The 27,986-nt window shown below is 41.6% G+C and overlaps 1 protein-coding gene across 3 annotated transcripts in view; it reads left to right on the forward strand.

Annotated features, from left to right (window-relative positions):
• Positions 1-4,575, forward strand: part of GPC3 (glypican 3) — a 742,965-nt gene extending 738,390 nt beyond the window's left edge. For all 3 annotated transcript variants that reach the window (XM_074278656.1, XM_074278655.1, XM_074278657.1), the window contains one exon: positions 4,189-4,575. In XM_074278656.1, coding sequence (XP_074134757.1) covers positions 4,189-4,358 — 170 coding nt within the window. In that variant the 3' untranslated portion in view covers positions 4,359-4,575. The remainder of the gene's footprint in view (positions 1-4,188) is intronic.
• The last annotated feature ends 23,411 nt before the right edge of the window (positions 4,576-27,986 follow it).

The raw sequence follows: 27,986 nt of genomic DNA on the forward strand, positions 1-27,986 counted from the left end.
GGCATTTCTTTCAGGAGTTGCCCAGCAGATTCTATTTTCATTTTACCCTCTAGTTCTAAGAGACCCAGCCAATTTTAAGATTTCTTGAAAGATGATGACAAGTCTTTTGTTTGGGGTCATGGCTTTATGATAGTCCAATGATTTTTAAATTATTTCTCCTCAAATAATTTTTATATCGATTGTTTTTTTTGCTATGAAATGTTTTTCTCTTTTTCTTTTTTGGGCTCTTTTGACTTTATTTTATTACATCTTCTTGTCTTGGGAAGTCATTTATTTCTATTTGGTCTGTTCTAATTTAAGATTTTCACTTCTTACATCAAGAATAGCTGTTAATTATCCTTTCAATTCTTTTCTTCAGAGATCTCATTTCTTTTCCGATTTTTTCCTCAAGTCTCCTTATTTGATTTGTAAATTATTTTTTAGCTCTTCTAAAAGAAACCTCTTGCTTCAGCCCTTCCAGGAATTCTAGTTGAACTTGTGCCTAAGTGACTTTTTTTTTTTGAGGCTTTGCTGGTAGATGTTCTGGTACCATTCTCTTCTTGGTCTGTTTCTTGGATGTCTCTTTATTGTGAGGCTTTTTTGTTTGCTTATTCTTCTGTCCTTACTTTCTGACTCTGTACTTTGTATTAGGGCCAGTATTGGGTTCAGAGCCATGTAGTTGTTTTCTTCTATACTTGCTACACAGTCTAGAGCTTGTGACTTTGTTGTACTCTGTACCACCACTCCTAGGTGTAGATCCTCTCCTGTGAATACTCTGGATCTGTGATAGAGAACTGGGTAGTGACAGAAGTGCCTGTTGGCAACTGTTATTGCTCTCTGCACAAGGTTAAATGCCAGACTGAGACTTCTTCTTTCCCTGGTATACAGGTATGATGGCCTCATCTAGCACTTATGCTGAAAGCCTGAGGGCATGCACCTGGCTATACTCAGTCCCCAGTGTCTACATACTTCTGTCTTCATCTGAGTCATATTTCTAGCCTAATTTGGCAATGTGATTCTTTTTCTTGGATTTGCTGATTATGACTTAGTCTGATTCATTTTATAGTTCTTTGTGGAACAGTTGTAGGGAACAGTTTTGTTGTACATCTTTCTGCTGTTCTGTCATCTTGAGTAGTCTTTATCTCCTTCCTTTCTGTAGAAATCTGAGGGATATAGAATATGGTATATGCCATGAGACAAGATTGCTGTTTTGGTTGGGTTTGTTTAAATGATTTTCTTTCTCAGGCAACTAGGTGGGTGGAATGGATAGTGGAGTCAGAAAGACCAGAGTTCTAATTCAGCTTGCAAATCACTTAACCTCTGTCTGTTTCTTCATGATAATAGCATGCCCAGGGTTGTTGTGAGGATCAAATGAGATAAGAATTGTAAAGCACTTAGCACGTTGCCTGGCACATAGCAAGCTTTATATAAATTTTAACTATTATCATTGTTATTATTAAAGAGGAGGTTCAAGTAAAAATGTCAATATGGCAAATGACTGGTATAAAAAATAAAAGGCAGGAACCAAACATTTAATGTTTTAAAATATACAAACAGAAATAGAAGAGAAAATTAAAGTTTTTTTAAAATAATTACAGACCAAAAGGGATGGTAAGATCCTGTGAAGCATACTCTGTGCAAGACACTATGCTAGGTTTGTTTTTTTTAATTGGTTATCTTTTATTAGCCTTATTAGGAAAATACATTGATTTTAATGTAGGATATAGACAACAATAAAAATGATTTAGAGATGAATCTCAACAAATATGGATGCAGAAATAATAATTAAAACCTATGCCAGTAGTACACAGCAATTCATTAAGTTAATTATTTATCATGACTAGGCATGCTAGGTTTGCATCTGAGAAATTAAAATTTTAAAAACTAAAAAAAAAAATACTTGCACAAAAACTTTTTTAAAAAAAGAAAAACTTGTGATCAGGCATAATTTATGATGAAAAAAATAACAGCTATTGAGGGATTTTCCCCTCCAACAAAATAAAAAATATCTACCATGAGGAAAGAACCAATATAACATGAAATGAAGAAATGTTAAAATAAAATCATCACTAAAAATAGACACAAATCAAGGACTCCTACTCTGGCTGCTTTTCTTTGACAAGACCTTGAAAATTCTTAACTTCCAATGTTAATGCCTTGATTATCCTCTTCTTTTCTTATTTCATTGAGATGGAATGTCAAGGTATCATTTTTTGCAAAAAACAATCATATAGAAATCTAACTGCATGAAATTTCAAAAGAAATAAAAGTGAGTGTCGCAAAGTGATAACATTCAAAATTAACCATCTTCATATTTACTTCAAATAAAGAACCAGAAAATATAATTTAAAAAAAGAAATTCCCCAAACTATCAAATATTTGTGAAATCACCTACATAGGAATACAATAGGACTTATAAAAGGACTATAAAGCTATAATGGCTTAAATCAAGAAAGACTGGAGGGTTATTAAATTTTTATGTTTGGATCCGATTAATACAGTAAAAATAACAGTACTTCTCAAATTAATGTATATAACCAGTGTGATGCAAAGATATATCTTTATGGAATTAGAAAAAATACTAAGTGGACAAGAGGATGAAGAAGTATGCTGAAGAAAAAAGTTAATAAAGATAGTCTTATTTCCTGGATTCTGAAATATATCACTAAATGGTTACAATTACCTGATACAAGGCAAAACAGAGAAACAGATCAGTGAAAAGGAATAAATATACCAAATATATGGCAAAAATTTGCATTCAAGAAATCTATGAAACCTAAGAAAAGCTTCGTTATTTAACAAATCTATATGGCAAAATCAATTTGCAGTTATGTGGGAAAGGAATTAGAAACCACATTTTATGCACTAATGCCCACAAAATTCCAGCCAAGTGACAAACTGAAGAAGAAGAAAAGAACGGAATAAAAGTATTTATCTCAACTGGGAAGGAGCAATTTTTTTTTTAATTTGACCACTCAAAAATTATTAAGAAATTATTGGAATAATTAGAGAATCCTTAGAGCAAATACAAAAGATAAATTCTATTTTATTTAACAAATACTGTATTTACTAAGTGCCTATTATGTGCAAGGTACTTTTGCAAAGATAGAGGGGAAATATTCCGGACATGCCTGTGCAAAGGACCTGACTTAGAAGAAAAAAAAAAACAAAACATTGAACTTAAAGAATATCAAGTAGACCAGTTTGGCTGAAACAGAGTTTGCATTTATCCTAGAGGAAATAAGGAGCCACTGACATTGCTGGAACATAGGAGGGATACAACCTTACTTCTACATTAAGAATATCTTTTTTGGCAATTGTGTGGAGGCCATAGTGGACAAGAGAGAAATTGGAGGCAGGCAAACCACTGAGATAGATAGAACACTGTTGAAATAGTCCAGGTAAGGGGTAAATGAGGGCCTAAACCCAGGGCAGTAGTTATGTAGCAAGATAGATGCGATAGAGGTTTTGACAGCAGAACTGACAAATGTTTGCAAATGACCGAATATGGGAGGAGATGAAGGGGAGGGAGAGAGAAAAGAGTCGAGGATGACATGACATCCCAAATACTTAAGGACTGCTAAAAAGTCAGAAGGATAACTCAGAGTTCTCAGTGCTTCCATGCTCAAATGATACAAATAGTTTTCAAATGGTTCCCCAAATCACAATCATTTGAAAAAAAAAATTCAACTTCACACATAACCTAAGAGACAAATTAAATCAATCAGAGGTACCACCTCATAAACATCACATTGACAAAAATAAGGAAACGCAATGGGAGGAAATTAGGAGACGTGGGTATACTAATTCATTGTTGCTGGAATCGGACACTTGTACAATCTTTTTGAAGAAGAATCTATCCGTGTTCAGGAACAGTTACAAAAAATAATCGTACCTATTCTGACCCAACAATCCCATTGTTGGGAACATACTCTGAAGGTGTTATATGAAAAAGGGAAAAAAGGAGTTATCTGTTCCACATTTCATCGTAGCATTATATGTAAATGGAGGGGAGGGGGAATGCCCAACCATCGGGAGATAGCTAAATTATGGAACATTAATGGATTTTCTCCAGTACAAGGAATATAAGGAAACATGGGATGAACTTTATGAAAATAACCCATTTTTCCAAATCTGAACCAGAAGAATGGAGTACCATGCCCCGGGTCTGATGTCTCTAACAGCGGATTCCTTGCTTTCTCGTTGCAGAACTGGCGTACGACCTGGAAATGGACGAAGCCCCTTTGAACAAGCAACTTCTGAATCAGCAGAGCAAAGAAGGCAACAGCGTTAAAAGCCTGAGCTCGGGGAATTCCTTGCTGGGCCTTCTGGCTGGTGTCCTGCTTTATGTGCTGTGTTTCTTTGTGTTGGTCCACTGACTTAACAGTGCGAGGCCATACCTTCCTGGTATCCTTTCTCTTTATGCTGCCCCTTCACAAAGGAAATCTCCTGGGGAGCTCTCTCTTCTGTCCTGTTCAATTTTGTTGTCTTGTCCCGTCTGTCGTCGCTCTCTTTCCCAAAATATTAAATGGAGGAGAGACGACGTGTTATGTTTTGTAAAATAAAATGGTATCTTTGCAAGGATGGTGAACATCAGCGGCCGTGTCAGTGCTGTCATTCTACAAAGAACGCCACTCCAAACTCTAGCCCGAGGGAATGCAGTCAGGATGGCCTACTGCCTTTTTACCTCTTTACTCTCGAAGGTATGCATGTGTCAAGGTGGGGGATGTCTACAGACATCGTGAACTGTCATGTTCAAACGTGTTGCATATTTTCCAACCTGCTGGAGGGTAGGCGCCACAGGGGACACTCACTTTCGAGCTTCTCAGTTGTCTCCCCGGGACAATGGATCTAGGCTCTAAAAACTGGCATTGGGCCCCCATAATGGAGCACCTTCACAGTGGCAGGTCTGAGATAACCCAGAGAGTTTCCGTGGGGTGGGGAGGGAAGGAAGGGAGAGGGGAAAGTGGCTTTACTGAGACATCACTGTCTCTGCCTTAATCCAACTCAACAAACATTCTGGAAACACCTCCCCGTGTGCAGGCCACTGAGTCTGAGACCAAGGGAAGACGAAGGGCTGAGCAGAGCTATCTCGGAGCTCAGCAGCTACGAGACAAGTCGATCAATGCTAACGCACCCAATCCCTGCATGTGTTAGCCGAGAGTTCTTAATCGTTGATGAGTTGCTGAAAACTCTCAGTAAAAGAAAACTGATACAGCAACCATGTCTCTTAAAATTAGATTTGGACTAAGAGAACTTTCAAAAACATCTACATCCAGCTCCCTTTTTTCTTTCATAGAGTCCAAAACCACAGTTCTGAGAGGGGACGTGACCCCCAGTCACAATTAGGAACCGGTAGCCAAGCCACATTCTCTGAACGCAGATCCCTCGCACTTATCTACTTCAGTAACTTATATGTAATTCTCACAACAAGTCTTAGGCAAGAAGAAAACATGTTATCCTCATTCTACAAAGCAAGAAACTGAGTCTCAAGGAAAATGATTTGCTCAAAGTTACACAGCCAGTAAATGGCTGAACTAGGACCAGAGTCAAAGTTTCTTGATTCCCAACCCTACTCCCTTTCACTGTTTTGCCAGACACAAAGCTTGTCTCCATAATATTTGACTTGTTCTTGTCCCTCTCTGTCCCAAATGGGAGAGAGCCCCAGAGCAAGCGATGGTTAAAATAAGCAATAATCAGTGGTACAGAGGAAAATAAAAATCACCAAGAGCCTCAACAAGCTTTGGCCACTTCAATCATCCTACCACCTTGAGACTCAAGAGTTGAGAAGTGAGGGGGAGGGTGACTGTGTCGTTCCTGACCTTGGGCACTCAGACATTAGGCAGTATCTCCCAGTCGTCTCTTTTGTCATTGTATTCTTTTATACATAAACTATTAGTTCATTGACAAATTGAATGATCTTCCATCCACAAGATGGTCTTTGAGGCAAGATGAATCTCTCCTTCACATCACAGCACCTCAGGTACTCAAAGGCAGTGAGCACTAGGGAGGTGGCATAGTGCATTGGAAAAAGTCTTAGATTTTGAGAGCATAGATTCAAATTCTTGTTCTGCAATTGACTATTTATGTAGGAGAGTTCACTTTCTGTCCCTGGGTCCCATTTTCCTCCTCTGTAAAATAAGGGTATTGGACTAGATGAACTCTGAGGTCCTTCTTACCTTTAAATCTTCCACTGTATGATCTCCATGCCAAGTCTTCTCACTCCCAGGCTAAACAGCTCCATTTTCTCCAATAAAACATCCCATGGCATAATCCCCAAACCCAGAACCTTCCTGGTCCCCACCTGGACCCACCACAGCTTATCAAGATCCTTCATAAAATGTGGCAGCCGCCACAGAACACAATGCTCTGCCCGCCGCCACATGGGGCTGAGAGCGGGGCCACTAGAGCCTGCCTCCTTCCCTTCCTCCATAGCCAGGCTGTGGGCCTTCTCTACCGAGTGGGAGTTTGGCCCAACCTGTGCACCCCTTGCAGCTCAACAGTCTATGACCACTTCATCTCTGATGAAAGCCCTGAATTCTCAGCCAAACCTTGACATGGTAACATGCTATTCTCTAGCTCTTTGAGACCCCAGTCATGCCAGATTACTGAGCTGCCTGACCACAGCACAGCAGCAGGGCCCACCTATTTCTTTTAACCAAATGAAACAGCAAAGGCCAGTGCAAAGAACAGGCCTGGGACCTGGTAGGAGATTCTGGCTCAGCTAAAACACAGGGAGCAAGTGTCCTAACTATTTGAAACCTTTCTTCATCTGTCAGTCATAACTTCATAAGCATTTATTAAGCACCTGTTAAGTGCCAGACACTGTGCAAAGGCCAGGAGATACAAAGAGAGGCAAAGGTGAGTCAGTCCCTGCCCTGGAGGAGCTCACAATCTAATGGGGAAACAACATACAAGCAAGTTTGATGCGCCAGAAGTAGGAAAAAGTCAATAGAGAGAAGGCACTGGGCTAAGTGCATTACAAATAGCTCATTTATCTTCACAACAGGTAGGTGATATTATTATTGTCATCCCCATTTTACAGATGAGGAAACCAAGATAAACAGAGTTTAGGTGGCTTGCCCGGGACCACACAGCAACTCCAGGTCTAGTGCTTTATTTACCGTGCCATCTAAATGCCTTGGATCCTGGTCTTGTTGACCACGTGCCCAGCCCCTCTCTGCTATACCCAGTTGCCTCTCTTTGTACGTGTCTGTGTACTGAGGAGGCCCCAAGGAAGAAGGTGAGACAAAGAAGGTGAGACAAAAGGAAAGGTGTCTGGGCAGGAATGGCAACAGGAAGAAGAACGGCTCAGAGGGGGAAGGAAAAATCAAAACAAGAACAAGCCAGCAAGGAGATTTGGGTGGGGGTAGAGAGAATGCCTGCACTCAATTCAACAGTTCTCTCCTCACTCTCTACCTAAAAACTGAGCCCCAACTCTCCCTTAAGCTTCTTAAGCCTTTGTGGTGACAGCATTCCCCATGTGCCCTATGTCTCGCTTCCTTTACCACTCAATCTCTGGCCTATGTGACCCCCAAGACCCTCCCCAGTGCCCTCTGCACACATGGCCCACGCACAGCACCCACCAGCTTCCTGTGCCTCCAAGCACAGAAGCTTGGATGCCCAGCCCACGCTTATATCATCGGCCTGGCCTTCCTACCCTAGGACCAGGAGCAACCACCACCAGCACAGCCACAGAATCAAATGCTAGACATGGCCTCCGGGGTTGAATCTTAATCTTTTATATATTGCATTTCTATACATATGAGCATACACCCCCCGCCCAAATACCTTAGAATGACATTTAAGGCACTAACTATATCATGGAGCTTTAATTTATGTGGTTTCCACAAGAGTCACATACCCTGAAGCAATATGGGTACAAAGACAAAAGGAAACATTTCTTGCCCTCAAAGAGCTTCCATTCTACTAGGAGTGTAGAAAATGTTCACAGAGAAGAAAAAGTCAAGAAATTTAAGGAGGGAGAGAACATAAAAGAACTCCCTTCTCCCCTCCTGGACCCCTCCCCCCACCACACACACCCCTATGCCTTTTTCTGCTACTTGTCTGCCCAGTTCCTATAGAAAATGAAGGAGGAGGTATACAAAGCTTCCCCTTTCATGGATTCTAATTTGGGGTAAAAGCAGCAGCACGGCAGAGACCTCCAAGGGAAGGACGTTTGAGTGACACCAGAGACCCTAACAAGGCACCCTGAGGTGCCAGGCGAACTACCAATGCCACTTCCCTCAGTCTCAGCTCCCATCATGTCATAGCCCAGTAAGTTCAACTCAAAAGCCCTGGAACAGTAGCACCCCACCCCAAATCATCAGCCCCGCTTCCAGCCTGGGCCCATGCAGCCATCAGGAAAGCAATCCTCATAGATCAGGACCCAATCTGATCCAGCCTCAGACATTTAACACTTCTTAACTGTGTAACACTGAAAAAGTCACTTAACTCCAATTACCTTGCAAAAGAAAAAAAAATATTGGATGAAGAATGTCAATTCTGTGTACAATGACACGCAATTAAATGGACAACCTACCCACCTTGGCCACCGAAACCGCCACCACTTACACACTACAAATGGATAAGCTGAGCCCATGACCAAATGGGAGGAAGACAGAAGGCTGGATTGGCTTCAGGAAATTTGCACAGTTCCTTTAATGCCTCAAAGCTCTCCCATATGTTTTGTACATAAATAATCTAGTGGTATTACTATATATATGGCTGAGGGACAAATCAAGTCACCAAGAATTTAAGTAGCTCTATTATACTCATGATACAAAAACTAAAAACCAAGCAACAGAAGTCCTCCTCTCAAGGAGCTCAGAGTCTGATGGGGAAAATGGCATGCAAACAATGTACAAGAGAGACACGTGATCAATTCGAAATAAGCTCTGAGGGAAGGCACTACCACTGAGGGGAACCAAAAAGACTTCTTGCCCATGGGGTTTGGTCCAACATCTGAAGGAAGCCAGGGAAGCCAAAAGGCAGAGGCGAGGAGAGAGAGTAGAAGGGACAGCCTGAGAAAATGCCGAGTGGAGATGTGGAGGTCCTCCTTTGAGGGACAGCAAGAGGGCCAGTATCATAGGAAGTAAGGTGTAGGTGTAACAAAGACTGTAAAGCCCTTTGAAACCTTTTCAATTTGCACAGGGGCCAATATAGATGATCCTGGAGGTGACAGGGTTTGAGGGAAGGGTGCCATGGTCAGACCCGTGCTTTAGCTAATTCTATTTGACAGTTGAGTGGAATGAGAAAATTTGAGGCAAGAAGAACACCCCCTCAGCAATCATTGCAATAGACCAGGCATGAGGTGATAAGGGCCTGCACCAGAGCAATAGCAGCATCAGAGGAGAGAAGATGTTGTGAAGGTAGAAATGGTAGAATTTGGCAAGTGATCGGATACAGGTGATTAAAGAATGACGCATCACCTAGGACAACATCAAAGTTATGAGCCTAGGTGACTAGAAAGATGCTAATCCCTCAACAGGAGCAGGGAAGTTAGAAGGAGGAGACAATTTGGGGGAAAAGATAAGGAGTTCAGTTTTGGACATGTTGAGTTTCAATTGTCTACAATAACCTGTTTCCAGACACTTAACAGGCAGCAGGGAATGTTATATATTGGAGATCAGCAGAGAGGTTTTGCTTGTTTTCAGTCATTTTCAGTCCAGTCTCATTCTTCGTGACCCCATTTGGGGTTTTCTTGGCTGAGAAACTGGAATGATGTGCCATTCCCTTCTTCAGCTTATTTTACAGATGAAGAAATGGAGGCAAACAGGTTTAAGTGACTTGACCAGGGTCAAAAATCAGCAAAGAGGTTAAGACTATACAGCTAGATCTGAGACTCATCTGAGTAGCAATGACCAGTGGTTCCATGGTAACTGATGAGATCACTAAGCAAGATCATATAGAGGGAAAGAGAAGGTGGTTCAAGATAGAGCCTTGGGGGTACCCATATAGCAGAAAGCATCTGGTTGAAGACGCAGCAAAGGAGTCTGAAGGGTGGTCAGCCACATAGGAGGAAAACCAGAAGACAAAAAGAAAAGCAGTCATCAAGGAGAAAGGATCAGTAGATTCCAAGATATCAAAAAGAATGAGGATTTTTGGAAAGACTGCTAGATTTGACAATCAAGAGATCATTGGTAACTTTGCTGATGTAGCTGGAAGTCAGACTACAGAGTCAGAAGAGAAGGGCAGGGCAGCGGAGGCATCTATTGTAAATAGCCTTTTCAAAGGCTAGCCGCAAAGCTGAGACAAGAGAACAGGTGAAAGTGAAGAGGGGACCCCGAAACTCTGTGAATTCTTGAAGGAGAAAATCTCCTTCAACTCTGCCTCAATAAGAAATTCTGCCCCAAGGGACAAACAGCTTCCTTGTTATCTGGATGGGTTCCGCTCAGTCCTGAAACTCAATGAACTCAATTCAACTTCCAGCTCAAGCTAAACCCCAGCTTGTAGATGAGCCAACTTGGGACTCTACCCACAAGCCCCTCCAGCTTGTAGCCAAAGCCCCCTATTATAAAAGAGCCGAACTAAAAGCCCCTCTTGGCAGAGGTTCCAAACATGCCAAGCTGCATTTTTGGCATGCTAAGGGTCTCTGTCCACTGGAATACTCTATCCAGTGCCATCCTCTCTTTATCCTCACCTATTTTCCCAAGGAGACTTTGTGCCTCTCTGTCAGGATTCCTAACCTTACTTCCCAATCCCCATAATAAACGTCTTTTATCAATCTAGGTTTTCAGGTTTATAAATTCCCTTACAGAGAATCTCTGTGCTACCAGAAGGGGGTTCCCCAAAACCTCCCTACCCTTGTGCCAAATCTAGAGGGGTGCAGGGGAGCCAAACCTCTCCATTTGGTTCCCTGAACCCCGAATCTGCCAGTAGACTTATCATCTAACTCCCTGACCACCAGAAACCCTAATTTCATTTTGGTTCCCTAAATCTAAACCTCATCAAAAGGAACAAGGGAGGAGTTTGTGAGGAGGAGGGACCTGAGCATGTTTGTAGACAGCAGGGAAGCAGCCAGTAGGCCAGGAGAAATGAAGGTAAGGGAATGGGGCAATCAGGTTGAAAAGGACTTGTGGACACCTGGAGGACACAGATTTGGCCAAGAAAAGGCCTGCTTCTTCACGGGAGATGAAGTGAAGGAGATCATTAGTCTCCAGAGAATGAGAACACAGCATTATATAGAGAGAAAAGGGGCATGGCTGGTTTCAGCCGGGAACTTTAGGAATAAGGAACTTTGAAGAAATGGGAAAAAGATGTCACCAGGAAAGCATAAAAAAGATAAATGGGCAAAACCTAGTAAGTCAACTCAAGCATTCCACTAGTATCCTGAAGATATGAGGGAGAATGGAGGAAGCTTTCAGCACCATGGGGAGACCTCTGAAGGCCATATACAAGATGGACAGGTAGGGATGGGGTGCGATCTGCATCACTGGAGGGCATCAATAATTTGATGTCATCACAGAATCACTAGGATGTTTTCGGTGATGATCAGCAAATCTTTCCCTCTCCTAGGCATATCCAATGGGAGAATAGGACTAAAGATTTCAAACCAGAGGCCATCTATTTTAACCCTTCCCAATTTACAGATGAAGAAGCAAAGGCCCAAACAGGGTAAGTGCTTCGGCCAAGATCTACAAATGGACCCCAAGCTCTCTAAAGCCAAATCTACTTTTCCCTCCACCATACCACATTTTCAGGATCTTTTAGAGTTAACATCTTATAATTTATAACGTTCATTTTTCTACTTATGCATTAAATTGAAACATGGAATAAGCCAATGTTTTTGGCAAGTAGGATTGCAAGCTATTAATCATTTAGCTAAATGTTAATCACCAACGTTATCATAACTCATTTCTGTAATGCTCCAAGATTTGCAAAACGTTTTCCCCACAACTATGTAAGTTTAATGGTGCCAGAATTATTATACCTATTTTGCATAAGAGAATAGCAACTTGCCAAAGATTACCCCACGGGGGGAGTAGAGGCAGCACTGGTCCAGGAGTCAGGAGTTGTGGAAGGCCAAGCTGGCTCAACATACAAGGTGCTAGTTGGGCAACTTTTTGGACCAAAGCTGGTAGACTCATGGCTTCGTCCTCAGCGGGCCCAAAGCAGATTAAAATGGCATTGGGAAATTTTTAACAAAACAAAGAAAACACACAATAAAACATGTTGATGTTGGTTTTGTGGTTTTCCGAGTCAATTTGTGGCTAGCAGAAATCAGTTCTATTTCAGTATGACATCCTGCCTTGAACAACCAATTGGTCTAGATTGGTCAAACCCCAGGATGAAGAAGTCAGTGTTGGAATGTAGGGGACTCGAGACAACACCAAATAGGACTCTCTGTCCTACCCAAAATGCAGCAGGGGAAGCACCTGGCCCTGCCACAAAACCCCAATTCAGAAACTAAAAAGGGAAAGATGACCAAACCAAAGACAATAATGAGTATTATCAAAAATTATTACTTCTCTGGAGATCTCAAAAAAAAAAAAGACTCGAATGATTCCATAAGCAAAGATTCAAAGGAAAAACAACGTTTTCTACAAGGAATATGTGGCTCCCTGGAAGATATAAAGCAAGAGATTTTTTTCAAATGAAATAAATAAAAGTTCTTAAGGAAAGAATTGTAAGGAGAATAAATAGCTTAAAAAGAAAGCAGTAAACCTTACCTAAGTAGGAACTGACTCGAAAAACTAGAACAAATCAATGAGAAGTCAATGACTTCTATGGGAAAGCAAGAAAAATTAGACAAAATCAAAGGACTAAAAACAAACAGGAGGCAATGTATGATATCTGATATTAAAAAAAAACAAGTCAAGGTGAGATAAGAGGAATCATTGGACTCCTTAAAAAACCATGATTTTTAAAAAAGAACAGATGTGGATACCACTTCAAGAAATCATAATTGTAAGCTGCCCAAATCGATTAGTATCAAAGTTTCAAAGGGATTAGTATCAAAAGACAGAATTCACTGGCAACTTTCAGAAAGAAACTCCCTAAGTAGTCAAAATGCAGAGAAAAAATCCTGAAAGCATCCATAAGGAAGGAATTCAAGTATCAAGGAATGAGAGCACAAATCACACAAGACCTGGACGCTTCTACCATAATAACAGAAACTCTTGGAACACAGTAAGCAAAAGCTATGGGCTTACAACCAAGATTAATTTACCCTGCAAAACTGAAGATAATCCAGGGAGGAAAAATCAGCTTTTAATGAAACAGAAGACTTGCATATGTATCTTATAAGAAGGCCACAACTGAGCAGGAACTCTGGGATACAAGTGCAAGGGTCATAAGAAACCTAGAAAGGTACATGGATTTGAGCAATTCAAAGGGGCTTTATGATGAGGTGATAAAAATACTCTACTAGGGAAGAAAGAAATAAGTGTCCCTCACTACCTTAAAGTCTTCAAAAGGGTGTTTAAATAAGAAACAAAAAAGCAAGACCCAGGGGTGAATTGATTCTACTTCTAAGGGGTTTAAGAAGGGAAGGAATAAAAGGAAAATAAAAGGAAAAATACGGGAGTGTAGAAAGGTAGAAGAAGGGAATTGATGCTGCCATTTTGCATAATTAAGGTGCACAAGAGACAGGCATGGACATGGGAGAAGGGGAGAGGATAAACTCACTCATTGGAAATTAACAAAGGAGGACTGAACGCACAGAGTCTGGCATAGAAATACACCCAAATCAATAGAGAAACAAACAGCTTTGGGAGAGGTGGCTAAGAGGGGGGATAATTCTGGGGACAGAATAGCCAAAGCAAAACCAACTTCCTGATCCTGAAGATAAGATTAAAGGCAGAAAAAAGACCAAGAAAATCAAAGAGCTGGAATCTAAGGGGGTATGCCGCCCATCACTGGCTGAACAAAGTGTGGTTGTATGAAAGTAATGAAATGGTTTATGCCATAAGGAATGGGATTATTCCAGAGTCTCGTGGACAGTATGAATTGATGCAGCAGCAAGGAAGCAAAACCAAGACAATGTATACGATGACAGAATTATAAGGAAAAAATAATTGTGAAAGATTCAAGAACCCCGCTCAATGTAACCAACCAGGTCTCAAAGAAAGGACGCGAAGCATGTTACCCACTTCCTGGCAGAGACATGATGTACACAAGGTGGAAAAGGAGCTGTATGTTGATGTACCCATTGAATGGACTTTGCTTTATATAGTTCCTTTTTTTTTTAAACAAGGCTTTGACTGGGGGTTTTCCCCTCATCTTGCTTTTTACTGGTAAGGAGGGGAGAGGGAAGGGAGACTAGTGACACATAAGGGTCATAAGGGAACAAAAGAAAGTTGAAAAGCAGGATAATTTTGTAAATAAGGTTACCATATATCTTTTTTTAGGAAAGCAACTTGACATGGAAATTAATACAGCTGAATGGAACAGGTGATAGAACATTGGATTACTTACTAGTGGCCGGGACCTGGGTATGTCACTTAACCTCTCCAAGCCTTGGTTTTCTCATCTGCAAAATGGGAGATAATAACACCTACCTCACAAGGTTATTTTAAGGTTCAAATGAGAAAATGCATGTCAAGTGTTTTGCAACTTTAAAGTTCTTTACAAATGCTAGCTCTCATCATCATCATCATCATCATCATTATGGAAGTGAAATTTGGGGCATTGAATTACAGAATTAAAAAAAAGAAGTCAAGGATATCATGAAGCAAAAAGGAGGAGAAAGGGCAGAGATGGGAGATGGAGCATCATGCGTGAGCAATCGCAGGTAGACTGGTATCTCTGGACCAGGATCCAGTAAAGGAAGGGAATAATCTGGGAAAGGACTAGAAAGGGAGAAGTGACCAGGTTGTAAAGAGCCTGATCCAGAAGGTAACACTGAGCCCTGGGAGCTCTTTCAGGGAGGGACGTGGTCAGACCTGTGATTTAGAAACATCCTTTTAGTAGATAAGAGAGAATGGATTGCAGAAGACCGGAGCCAGGGCCTTGGGGGCCACTCATGACTGTTGGCATGACCTGGATAAAGATCAAGCAAAGGAGGTTTAGAAAGAGCAGCCAGACCAACACCAGATGCATAGAGAAGTAGAAAAGGAAGAAGATTGAGAAAAGATGCCGGTAGACTGGTCAATTAAGAAATCACTGATAACCTCAACGTGAACAGTTCTAGTGACTGAGGAGGTCAGAAACCCATAGTGCAAAGGATTTTGAAGGCACTGAAGAGAGAAGAATTAGAAGCACTGACTAGAGATAGCTTTTTCAAAGAGTTTAGCAACAAAGGGAAAGAGAAACTTGGCAATAAATAGAAAGGATGGTGGGAATAAGCAAGGTTTGTTGTTTGTTTGGGGGGGGTGCTTAGGAAGGGTAAACTTGCTCATGTTTTTGGGGAATAAGGTACAGTTGAGAGAGTTTCCCAAAGAGTTCTGATTTGGAAGGGAAGAGAATACTGGTGATGGAGAACAAGAAGCTTCCCAACTCCCCCATCTTGAGCAATAAGAGTGTGAGAGAAAATATAAGCAGTACTGGAAAGAGAAGCCAGAGAAGCAGCCGCACATCAGGAGGGAGCCAAGTCTTAGTAAGGGCCAGAAGATAGAAGGAATGAGAAAGGAAAAAAGTTTATGATGAAAGGAAGTCCATTAACCACGGAGCAGCCATTCCTGAAGGCACAGTAGAAGAGGTGAGGAGATCTCTAGTGGGACAACGGAAGAGTACAACTGAGGTGGATGGGAACAAATGAGCAGTCTCCACGTGGAGCTGGGAAAGTGATTCGTTTTCAGCAGCCGGGATTTTTGACCACAGGGCTGGGGAAAGTAAAAAGTGGTGGAGGGAATGCACAGATCCAAACAGAATATCAGTGAATGGGGACATAACTGGTAAAAGAAATAGATGATTAGATGGTTCCTAAAACTGTCCCCCAAGGACTGAGGTCAGGAAAGATAGTGTGTTAGGATGACTTGTAAAGGGAACATACGGCTCAGGAAATCTAGGAGCAGCAGCAGCGAGAGGTAGGTTCCTGCTGAGGCACTGGGTCACTTCAGTGCTAGAGCTTACTTGGAGGGAGAGGGTCCACTGGAAGCTGACGGGAAGCAGGAGGCTCAAAGTAGTATGTAAGATCACATAGCTACTACTGGAAGTCACCTACTGCAGACATCCTGTGCTCCAACCCTCCCTAATCGATTCATCAATGAACATGTAATCGGCGCTCTCTGATCTGCTAGGCATCGGGGATCCAAATCAAAACAAGACAATTTTACCAAGCCCATATTTAATATTTTTTTATTATTGAAAAAATATTGACGGAGAGAAGAAAGGAAGGCATCCGGTCACCAAAAGGAGATCCACGAAACATAAAAAAAGGTTAAGAACTCTTTGAGTTTAAAGGCTACCACTGAAGGGGGACTCCCCTTGCTAATTTCAGATTCTCAAAGTTTTTCTCTCCCGGAGTCTCAGCTCAGGTGCTACCTGCCCCACTCTCCCTTTTCAAATATTTTATGGATACCTTTTTCTTTCTTTCTTTCTTTCTTTCTTTCTTTCTTTCTTTCTTTCTTTCTTTCTTTCTTTCTTTCTTTCTTTCTTTCTTTCTTTCTTTCTTTCTTTCTTTTTCTTTCTTTTTTTCTTTCTTTCTTTCTTTCTTTCTTTCTTTCTTTCTTTCTTTCTTTCTTTCTTTCTTTCTTTCTTTCTTTCTTTCTTTCTTTCTTTCTTTCTTTCTTTCTTTCTTTCTTTCTTTCTTTCTTTCTTTCTTTCTTTCTTTCTTTCTTTCTTTCTTTCTTTCTTTCTCCTCATTATCATTTCCCAATGAATCACTCCCTCTCAGTAGAACCCTCTATTGTAATAAATATGTACACTCAAAACAATGATCCCACTGATTCTGTGTGAAAATGAATGAATGCCTCAGTGTTCTTGCCTTCCTCAGATTTTGCTGAGAGCATTCAGTCTGGATGAATATGTTCTTAGGCTTCATTGAGCCTTACTTTGTACTACACTTATCAATGGACGTTTCAGATCATCACCTCTCTTCCCCTCCTGAAGAAAGTAAGCTCTTCGAGGTCAGGGACTGTCGCTTTTCTATCCTTATCCCCAACACTTAACAAGTTGTTTTGAACATACGGAGTAGACACTTCCATCAGTGTGCCTAGAACTGCTTTCTTCCATGACTTGTTCTTCTATTAAATGGGAGCAAATCAAGTCAGGTTACTGGAAATCTTAGAAAATTAGAGTCTTTTTTTAGGCTCCTGTTTACCCTTCAAAGGCATTTTTGTTCCTCTTCCCCCATAGCACTGTTTTCTGCAATGCATTCTCAACCATATTTTTCTTGCAAATTTTTCTTAAACTCTTTCTCGGGAGACTTTGGTTTGCTTTCCCCCCTTATGATTTCCCCTGAGCATTTCCAAACTCTTCAAGTGAAAATATGCAAGTCGAGACTTGTGGGTAACAAGTTAGGACTTGTGGGGACACTTGGGGCTGTGGGGGGAGGGCAGCCTCCAAGATCTGCCAGCAATCCTTTTTCTCCCCCCCCCCCAATTCGGCTGAAGGCAGAGCCTATGTTATTGGGACAACATAAGGCCTCAGATTTTCAGGAATGAAATCTGAGAACAGTATGTCAACATATTGCTCAGATCTGTCTTGGAATATACAGTAGATGGATTTCTTTGTGCTGGGAAACATTAGGGAGGTCATTTTGCTTTTTGGATTTTCCCCCCTTTTTCTTTCTTTCTTTCTTTCTTTCTTTTTTTTTTAAAGCAGGAGTTCATTCTTATCACTAAAGTGGTGGTATTAGATATCTTCCAGATAATGCACTTGATGGTTGTGGAGACTTCAGGTTCAAACAGAATGCCTCAAGGCGAGCAGCTTTTATGTATCCAGTTACCAATTCTTTAGTTCACAATTAATGTTTTTCAAAACTACTGCTGGCCTGGGAGGAAATCCAAAGTGACCAATCAAATCAAGTAATGATGAACTTAGAGCCTAAATACCCAGGTGCAAAGGACCAGAAGAACAGCAGCTGGGTCCAGTGGAAAGGACACCCGGTTGGGGAAGTCAGAAGCCCTGGATGAGAACTAGAGACCTGCTTTTGATTATCTGGGTGATGTTAGACACATCATTTAACCTCTATGGGCCTCAGTTTCCTATTTCAAAATGAGAGGATTGGACAAAACGGGCTCTGAGATATCTGCCTTTGTGCACTAGAGTTGTGATCCTGTGTGTGACTTTGGATATTACTATCTCCCTGGCCTCAGTTTTCTTTTTTGTAAAATGAAAGGTTGGGCTAATGGCTTCTAGCCATATGATCCTCAGCTACTTCCCCTCCCTGGGCCTCAGTTTCTCCACTGAAAATGAAAGGGTTGTTTTCAGTGGTCCTTGAGACCACTTCTGGCTTTGGATCCTCTGATTCCAGTGGGCCCCCAAGAATCGAACAGTTAGTAAAAATGGGCTCACGGACCTTATCTGAGGTGGGGGGAGGGAGGGGACCTGTGTTTGCCTTTGTCAGAAGGAGGGCCCATAGTGGCTGGAATGGATGGTCCTTGAAGTATTAAAATAAGTGTGAAGGATTTGGCCCACATGTCATTTGACCAGTCCTGAATTTCCAGAAACGACTGGACAAGGGAAGTCTCTGGGTTAGAAACTTGTGATCTGTTCTGAAGCTCTGGCTTTTTCTCCAATCTCCATTCTTCTCCCTTCAAATGCTCCAGCATCCTGCCCCCTCCCCCACCTAGGAGACACCTGGGATGCACCATTTGCCTCAGTAACTGCATTAAAGGGAACTCCTCTGTTAAGCAAAGACCTCTGTGGGATTAGACATGTTTACATCCTTCCAAGATCAATGGAAGAAGGCCTCTTTCCCTCCCTTGAAAGCCGTGGCGTTGTCTCCTTCTCTCCCTATTGGAAATGAAACATTGCCAGGCTTTATGGGGCTGGTGGCAGACAAAGCTGGAGCTAAAGTTTCAAAGGCACTTGCTTTCTAACCCAGCTTTTCAGCAGCTCATTATGGTCTTTAAGATGGCCTTGGGTCTGAAATAGATCTTATAGTTGACTAATCACAGATTCACACTGTGTTCTGATGACACTCCTTTCTAAAACGCCATGGAGAAGACATCTGTTAGTTGGTGCTTTTTCGAAATCACCATGGGAGAACACAAAAAGAATGATACTTCTTTCAGTAGTATAGGGATATGGGCTTGTGTTTATGTGAGTGATCCTTCCTCCAGTTTGCAACCTGTGCACCCTTTAGGAGATGATTTCCTAGGTTTCTATGGTCAAACATTTTATCTCTTGGTGATCAGATTTAGGGGGGATGAGCTTGTCCCTGGGTAGCCTCTTTCTTCTGGCATTTTAGCTCACCTACTCCTTTTAGTGCTCAAAATTCCTATCCATGTCTTCCATCTCTTATGGAAGATGCATTCAACCTCCCGAGGCCTTTCTTCCCTTCGATTGTTTCACAACGAGGTGGTACGGTGTAGTAGTGGGGTTGTCCATCTCTTACCTCTTGCTCTCTGACTCTCTTTTTGGGCTCCAATCCCATATGATCTCCCTTATGGCCTTTCTTGCTTTAGTTGGGGTTGCATGCAGGCTGTAGCCTATTCATGCCTACCATGGTACATCTCACAAATCTCCTGACCATTAATATACACCTCTTGATTTCTTTACCATCAATTGTGTCCTTTGAGTCACCTGCGATCATACAGAATCCTTGGGAGATTATATTCAAAAGGTAGGGTTGGATTTTAGGGCAAAACTCATGGTTATTGAAAGGGTAGCATAATTTTGACAATCCATCCCATTGTATTCTCCCGGCTTCCCTCTCCTGCCTTGGACTCCAGGGATTTCCTACAGGTGTTCATTCTGCCCCTTCCAGTTCAAAGATCATCTTCCTTGATAGAATAAAATTGGAGTTGACTTGATCCTAGATCCAAAAGGGTCCTCAGGCCATCTAGTCTACCCCTTCCTTTTACAGAAGAAGAAATGAGGCCCTAGGAGGGAAAGTGACTAGGATCCTAGCTCTAGAACCAGAAGGGGCTTTGAAGGCCATCTACTCCAACACTTTCCTTCTACCGAAGGGAATGCAGAAACTCCGACAGGTTGTATGGCCATAGCTCTAGCGCTAGAGAGGACCTCAGAAGTCATCTTGTCCCAAAGATGAGACTTAGACCCAGAGAGAGCAAGATGTTTCATAATGGTATAGCAATTTCCTCAATCAGTGACCTGAACCCTTCTCAAATTGCATGTATGCTGAAAAATCTCTAGATCATTTTGTTGCATTTTGCCTTTTTTCCTGGCATTATACTTGTTGTCTGAGAGACTCCAGGACAGCACAAAAATGGAGGTGGTGTTCAGCTAGCGGCTCTTTAAAATGAGATTTCACCATATTGAGATTTGCCATTTTTGGCTAAGCAGTAATGATTAATTATCTTGTATTTAACTCTCTTCTTTCTATTTCTGCTTATTTATTTTCTGTTTATTCTTTTTATACATATAATATACTTGCCTTCCACTTGAGAGTTTTAGCTCTTTGTGTGTAGAAGGTCATTTGATTCTTTATACTTATGTTAAAAGCTGGATGATAGACTGTAGCCTGTAAGCTCAGTGCCTTTCACAGTTCCCGGGACAATAAGTAGTTGTTTAATAAATGCTTGTTGATTGTTTAAGTTGAAGAAGAGAAGATTATGAGTAAATGTGGATAATGGCCTTCCAGCCATCAAACTGGCATTTATAATGGTAAGAAAGCTAGTGTGATCTTGCTCTTAGGAGGTTGGTTTCATTCCCCAATTGATAAATGGTCAAAGGCTATGAATAGGCAGTTTTCATGTGAAGCTAAAATGCTCTAAATCATAGTTGATTAGGGAAATGGAAATGAAAACAATTCTGTGGTACCATCACACCTATCAGATTGACTAATGTGATGGAAAAGGAAAATGATAAATGTTGAAGGGAATGTGGGAAAATTGGAACACTAATGCATTGTTGGTGGATCTGTGAAACGGATCCTAACATTTGGTACATTTTGGAACTAGGTGATCCAAACACTTGGAATATTTTGGAACTATGTCCAAAGGGCTATCCAATTATGCATATATCCTTTGATCCAAAAATTTATTACATTATTTTTATTCTTTATATTTATTTTATATAATTAAGTTATAATTATTATATTAGTTCTATATCCCAAAGAGATTTTTTTTAAAGGCAAAAGGACCTATTTACACAAATATATTTAGAGCAGCTCTTTTTGTACTTTTGTTCTTCCAGATGAACTTTGTTGTTATTTTTTCTAGGTCTGTAAAATTTGGGGGGGGGAGTTTGGTATGGCACTGAATAAGTAGATCAATATGGGTAGTATTGTCATTTTTATTACATTCGCTCAGCCTACCGAGCACTTGATATTTTTCCAACTGATTAGAGCTGACTTTATTTGTGTGGAAAGTAGTTTGTGGTTGTATTCATATAGTTCCTAACTTTCCTAGGTTCTCAAATATTTTCTGCCATTGATGTTATTTTGAATGGTATTTCTCTTTGTATCTCTTGCTAGCAGTTCTTTTTGTGGTGGAAAAGAATTGGAAATTTAGGAGATACCCTTCAACCTGGGAATGACTAAATAAGTTATAATATATGATTGTGATGGAATGCCATTGTGCTATAAGAAATGACAAGCTGGCAGATTTCAGGAAAACCTGGAAAAACTTACATGAACTGATGCAAAATGAAATGAGCAGAGCCAGGAGAACATTGTACATAGGACAGCAACATTATACACTGATCAGCTATAAATGACTTGGCTCTCCTCAGCAAAACAATGATCGGATGCAATTTCGAGGGATTTGTGAAAAATGCTAGCAGATGGAGTCTGAATGCAAATCCAAGCGTACTATTTTTCACTTTCTTAATTTTTGGTAGCTTTTTTTTTTCCTTTGGGCTGTGTTCTCTTGCTTTACTATCTCAGGGAAAGGAGGATGGTGAGGGAATGAGGGAGAATTTGGAACTCACAATTTAAAAAAATGAATCTTTAAAAATTTTAAATGAAATGTAAAATTATTTATATATAAAAAAGAATTCTGGCCTTGAAACCAGGAAGACCACGTCCTGCCTTATCCTGGCATATACAGGGTCTGTGACCCTAGGAAAACCACTTAATGTCTCAGTACTGAGTAATGTGCTCAATACGGAGAATAGGTAATTCTCGAAGATAGGAAGCTATAGAGAAGGTGCCAACCTACATTAGTAGAAGGAACTTCCTCACCTGGATGTTCCCTATATTGATGAACTCACAAGTCCAGTTCCTGTCCCTATTCCTAAGAAAGCTACTTCTTAGTCATAGCTAGCCAGTTTCCCTCAGAATGAAATGACTTCATGAATGTTCTGTACCGACGGTTCCATAAGGGGTTAGTATTTCTCCTAAGTATAAATTGAACATCTTGTTTTGACTCTCAATTTTTTGGACAGAGAACCATACTAAAGGCTATTAGATACAGAACAGATATACAAAATCAAGTTGTTTCTACAATGGCATTTTATAAGTCTTGATAAACTCTAGAAATGTGAATTACTAATGGGAACTATTTGTTTACTCTTGGTAAAACCTTAGACCAGTCCTTTCCTTCCATAAGATGGAGAATGGACTAGATAATTTCTGAAAGTCCTCCCAGCTCAGACATTCTTTGAACCTCTGAACCGAACTCAATGGCAGTTGCCTTCAGCATTACATAGCATCTCATAGTTTTCTTCATGCAGTGTGTTGCAACACACACAGGCCTGGACTTGAAGAGGGACATCCTGTGTTCAAATTTCAGCTCTACCACTTACTAGCTGTGTGAACTTGGGCGATTCACTTCTCATTTCCGGGTATCGGTTTCCCAATCTGTTCAGTGGAGGGGTTGGATTGTCCGGTCTCTTCCAGCTGTGATACTTTATACATTCCTCCTTTGGGTTTCCTCTATCCCTCTTCCACCCGCGGGGACCTCTCATTACGGCCCCCTGTTTTTCTCAGGGTCTTGGCCTGTGGTGGCCGGCTTTCAGCCACTGTCGGTAGTGTCAGTCATCAGTCACCAAGGCCCACATGTTAAGCCGTACTTCCCTGTAGGACAAAAGCATCACCCTTGACATCTCCATCCATTGATGCAGTGATTGATTGGGAGAGTAGTTAGGAGACCAGCAGGAGGCAAGCAGCCAGGTGCTGGGAAGATTGAGCAGGGGCTCAAATGGAACACTAGACTGGGCTACCTGGTCAGCTAGGGCAGGGACAGGCATAAACAAGCAGTTCTGTATGCTCTGTGTGTGTGAGTCAGAGGTCATGGGACCCTGGCCAGCTCCTTAGAAATGTGATCCTTAGGTAAGCATGAGAAAATACCATACTGTCAGCCTGAGTATCAGAATAATAAATACAGAGCTGCTTTCAAATGCAATTTAACATTCAATGAGCTCCGGGCCAAACCTTCTGCAGAGATGGGCCCTCATCCGAGCCTAGGTGGAGTGGGATATGCACAGTGATGAAGAAGAGGCTATATCTCTTCTATATTCATGGCTCCTAAGCTTCTCCCTCCCTCTAGGCAGCCCCTCTAATGGGCACATAAGTGTGGAAAGCCCTTTGGAAACTAGGAAGAAGCATGGAAAGTGACCCCCAAGGCTTTGCTATCAGCAGGGTGAAAGCTTTATTAAATCATGTGACCTTTGTGGGCTTTAGCTTTCTCCCCCATAAACTGGGAACATTGGGCTACATGATCTTCAAAACTTCTTCCCTTTCTATATTCTATTATCCAATGATCTTTGACTTTCCTGTGGAGCAAAATATCTCTGATCTCTCCTATTTGTCACTGTTTTGAAAAAAGAACAAACAGTTCCCTTGGGGCCAACATTCTTTAATCTATTCTACACTCAATGCCATAGTTCTCTGTAATTTGCTGGAGGGATAGGAAGTGGTAGTTTTGTCCAGGTGAGGAAGGAAAGAAGAGCTAGAGAAGTTAAAGGAATAATGGCAAGAATGACCAAGCTGACAGATCCAAGTGTAGATTTATAGATGAAAGGGATCTTACATAGCATGAAATCGAATCCCCTCATTTAACAGATGAGGATATGGAGACAGAGATATGTCAAGTGACTTGCCCAGTGTCATACAGCTACTAAGTGTTGGAGGCAGTATTTGAACTAAAATCTTACTTCTCTCTATAAAAGGACAAGTCTGTGAATGTATAGTTGGGCTCATTGGTGGTTGAGATCCCTTTCACTCTCAAATTCTAGGATTCTGTGACTTCCCCTATACTAGACTGTATTGAGGCAGCAATGAGGTAACTTTACCCATAATGCTCTTAAGCGCCAGTTGGTAAGTTTTCAGTGGTCATGTTAGAAATCTCAGCTATCTCCTTGTGAACTGGCATTCTGGACCATTTGGACCTTTAGAGACTGTTAGGCTGTGCTAAGAGAGCCACTGGCCCAGAAGACCATTGGACACAATGAAAAGCTGACATCCTTCCTCCATGGGATCACCCAAGATCTTATCATTTCCAGAGCTGGAATACATCTGTCTATTAGTCAAAACCCTTTCAGTGTTTTGTGACTAAAGAGTTATCACCTATTCAGAGGAATTGGATTTTCCAGTAGGATCCCAGATGTTCCCCTCTCCCCCTTAGAGTCAGGATAACTACTTGTTGAGGAGAATGGAGAGGTGATCTCTAGCCTAGGCATATTTTGGACCAGATTGTCCAAGCTCTCCTTAGCTCTGTTTGGGTTGTTGTGAAATATAGGGAAAGGGAGAGGGATAGAGACTGGACCTGTGATTTTGTTAATTTAGGGAACTCCCTCTACTAATTCAAAGTTGGCACCTTCCTTGCAATTTAGTCTTAGTTGCCTGGGGCACTGAGAGAGTTAAGTGTTTTGATCAGAGTTACACAATGTATCCAAGGTGGGACTTAAAATTAGACCTTCCTGGCTTTGAGGTTAGTTTTCTACCCAGAATGCATCACTCTTTATGGAAAAGAGGAGTTTACGAAATATTTGTTCTTGAATTAGGGGAGCCAGATTAGCAATAATGAATGACCTTATTTGTTCCTAGTGATTGAGACGAGGGAGAGGACCCAAAAGGGATAAGAATTTACAAGAAATAAATATTTATCATAACAAAAGTGATTTGACTGAAGAGGTGATGCAGAAACTGGAAACTTATCAAATAACTCAGATTTTAGAGAGGCTCATAGAGAAGATAGAAATAGGAGCGAGCAACTGAGAGTAAATGAAAAGGAATCCATAAGAACAGTGTCAGGAAGATGAAAGTCTAGGATGATCTGAGGCTGATTGTGAATGCCAAGGACATAACCGCCAAGAGTAGAAAACATTGGGGCTATATTGGTGGGGTGGGAATGAGACCAATGATTGAAGTCAAGTCGGGGTGATAAGGTGACTATGTTCAGCTCTTGGGTTTTTTCTCTCCCAAGGACAATGAACTTTGGGCTGGCAATGGGGGAACAAAACTACTTAGCAGGGAGTGGAAGTCCAGTATGGGCAAGGAGGTGTTCAGATAGCATTTAAATGCCCTGGATAAATTCAAGTCACCAGAATTGGATAAATCGCATAGTAGACCACTGAATGATCTGGTAACTGTCTTTGCTTATTGGGCCACTATTAATTGTATAGGACTGAATGGAAAGTTCCTCAGATGGAATCCAGATATCAATCAACTCCACAATGGAACAGGTAGTTCCTTTGAAATAGACCTCACTTCTTTAATAGACCGAATTCTCAATGTGACCCAGCACTGGTAAAAATATGGTGACCAAAAGAGGTAATCTGAGGTCGTGTAGGTAGTCAAAAATTTACTAAAATCCCACTTCCTACAGGAAGCCTTTCTCATTTCCACTTTACTCTAGTGCTCTCTCTCTACTGATTATCTCCAATTTACCAGATAGCTCATATAAGGTGTTTCCATGTTGTGCATCCCATGGGATTGTGAGTTCTTTATAAGAGGAGGGACTGTCTTTTGCCTTTCTTTATATTTCCACTACTTAGCAAAGTGCCTAACACATAGGACGTGGGGTTTTAGTTGGGACTCAAAAGAAATGAAGGAGACCTGGAAGCAGAGATGAGGAGGAAAAGAGTTCTAGAAATGGGAGACAGCCAATTAAAAAAGCATGGAGTCGGAACAGGGAATGTTTTACCAGAGGAATAACAAGGAGACCAGTGCCTTTGCATCAGTGAGGCAAGAGGAGCCATTGTAGTTCATGGAGTGGTGAGGGGACGTGGTCCAGACCTGTACTTTTGAAAGATCCTTTTTTATAACTGAGTGAAGGATGACCAGGGAGGAGAGAGACCTGAGGCTGGCAGAGCCACCTGCAGTCTAACAAAGCAGACCAAGTGTAAGATGCCGAGGGCCTACACTGATGTGGTAGCAGTGTCAGAGGACAAAGAGGGCATGGAAGAGAGATGTTAGAGAGGTAATATGCACAAGCCTTGGCAACAGGCTGAGAGAGAAATCGAGGATTACATTCAGATTTTGAGCCTGAAAGACTGGGAAGATGGTTTTGCCCTTGATAGTAGTAGGAAAGTAAGGAAGAAGGGAGAATTTGGGGGGAAGCGTGATGAGTTCCGTTCAAGCCATGTCAAGTTTAAGATTTCTACAGGCTATCTAGCTTTGAGGTGCCTCATAAGCGGTTGGAGATGTGAGACTGGAGGAGTTAGGGCTGGATAAGTTGAATTAGAAATGATCAGCATAGAAATAATTGAATCCATGGGAGCTGATAAGACCAACTAGCGAGATGTCATAGAGGAAGAAGAGAAAAGGGTCCAAGGCAGAGTCCTATGCAACATCTCTGGTTGGCATGAATGACCAGAATGAAGATCCAGTCAAAGAGACTGGGAAGGAGCAGTCATGCAGATAGGAGAGGCCCCCCCCAAACTGGAGAGCCGTCCTTTTCAAGGAGAAGGGGGTGATGGACAGTGCCCAGAGAGGAAAAAGGACTTACCATAACAGGATCATTGATCTAGAGCTAGAAAGGACAGTGGCAGAGAAGGATAAGGGCTGAAAGAGGCCATTGGGATTCTGCAATTCAGAGATCATTGGTAACATTGGTGAGAGCAACTATGGTGGACTTAGGAGAATGGAAGCCAGACTATAGAGATTTAAGAGAATGAAAGGAAAGAGAGTGGCGGCACCTATTGTCTTTGGCCTTCTCAAAGAATTTATGCCACAAAAGGGAGGGGAGACAATAGTGGGGATGGATGGATCCAGTGAGTGAATTTTGAGGATGGGGGATACAGGCAAATTTTTAGGTAGCTCGGAAGCGACCAGTAAAACAAGGAGAGATTGTAGATGTGTGTGGATAATAGAGGGGGCCATTGCTGGAAAAGCCGGAGTGGAATGAGATTACTTGTGCTTCTGAAGAGGCTCACCTTGGCTGGATAAAGACGAATATAGAGATTGATGGCGTCAGGGAGATGTGAGTTGAGAAGAGAAGAATGAATGGATGAATGAATGAATAAAAAAGTATTTATTAAATGCTTAACATGTCCCAATTCTGTATGAAGTGCTGGGAATCACCAATACAAAAGCAAAGACAAGTTCCTAGCTTCAAGGACCTTATATTAAAGTGGGAGGAACCCTAGGCAGGGGGAAATAATAGCCAGACAGTAGTTTGGTTTCCCAAACACGGCTATCGGGCCATGTCTGGAGGATCATGCCCATTTCTCCATACCACGTTTTAGGAAGGATGTTCGACAGCTGGATACCTTCTAGAGGAAGGTGGCCAAGATGGCGAGAGGGCTAGGGATAGTGCTATATGAAAATAGGGTGAAATGTCTGGATGGAGATTAAACCGAGAGAAGAATGGGGAGTGGGTGAAGGTGGGGATAAGTGTCCTTTAGGATCTGAAGACCTGTTGTGGACAAGAGTGGGGAGATACCAGGCCCAGGAATAGAGAGTGGTAGAAGGAAGCTCCCTGAGCTGCTCCTGAACGGGTTGCCTGAAGGCTTCCATGTAGAGGCTACCTGTTGGATGGCTGTATTGAAGGGCTTCTTGGTCAGGTTTGTGGAGGGGGGCTCTGGGGTCCCTTTTGATTCTGAGAAGCTGT

Source organism: Sminthopsis crassicaudata, chromosome X, assembly GCF_048593235.1.
Source record: "Sminthopsis crassicaudata isolate SCR6 chromosome X, ASM4859323v1, whole genome shotgun sequence".
Taxonomy (NCBI): domain Eukaryota; kingdom Metazoa; phylum Chordata; class Mammalia; order Dasyuromorphia; family Dasyuridae; genus Sminthopsis; species Sminthopsis crassicaudata.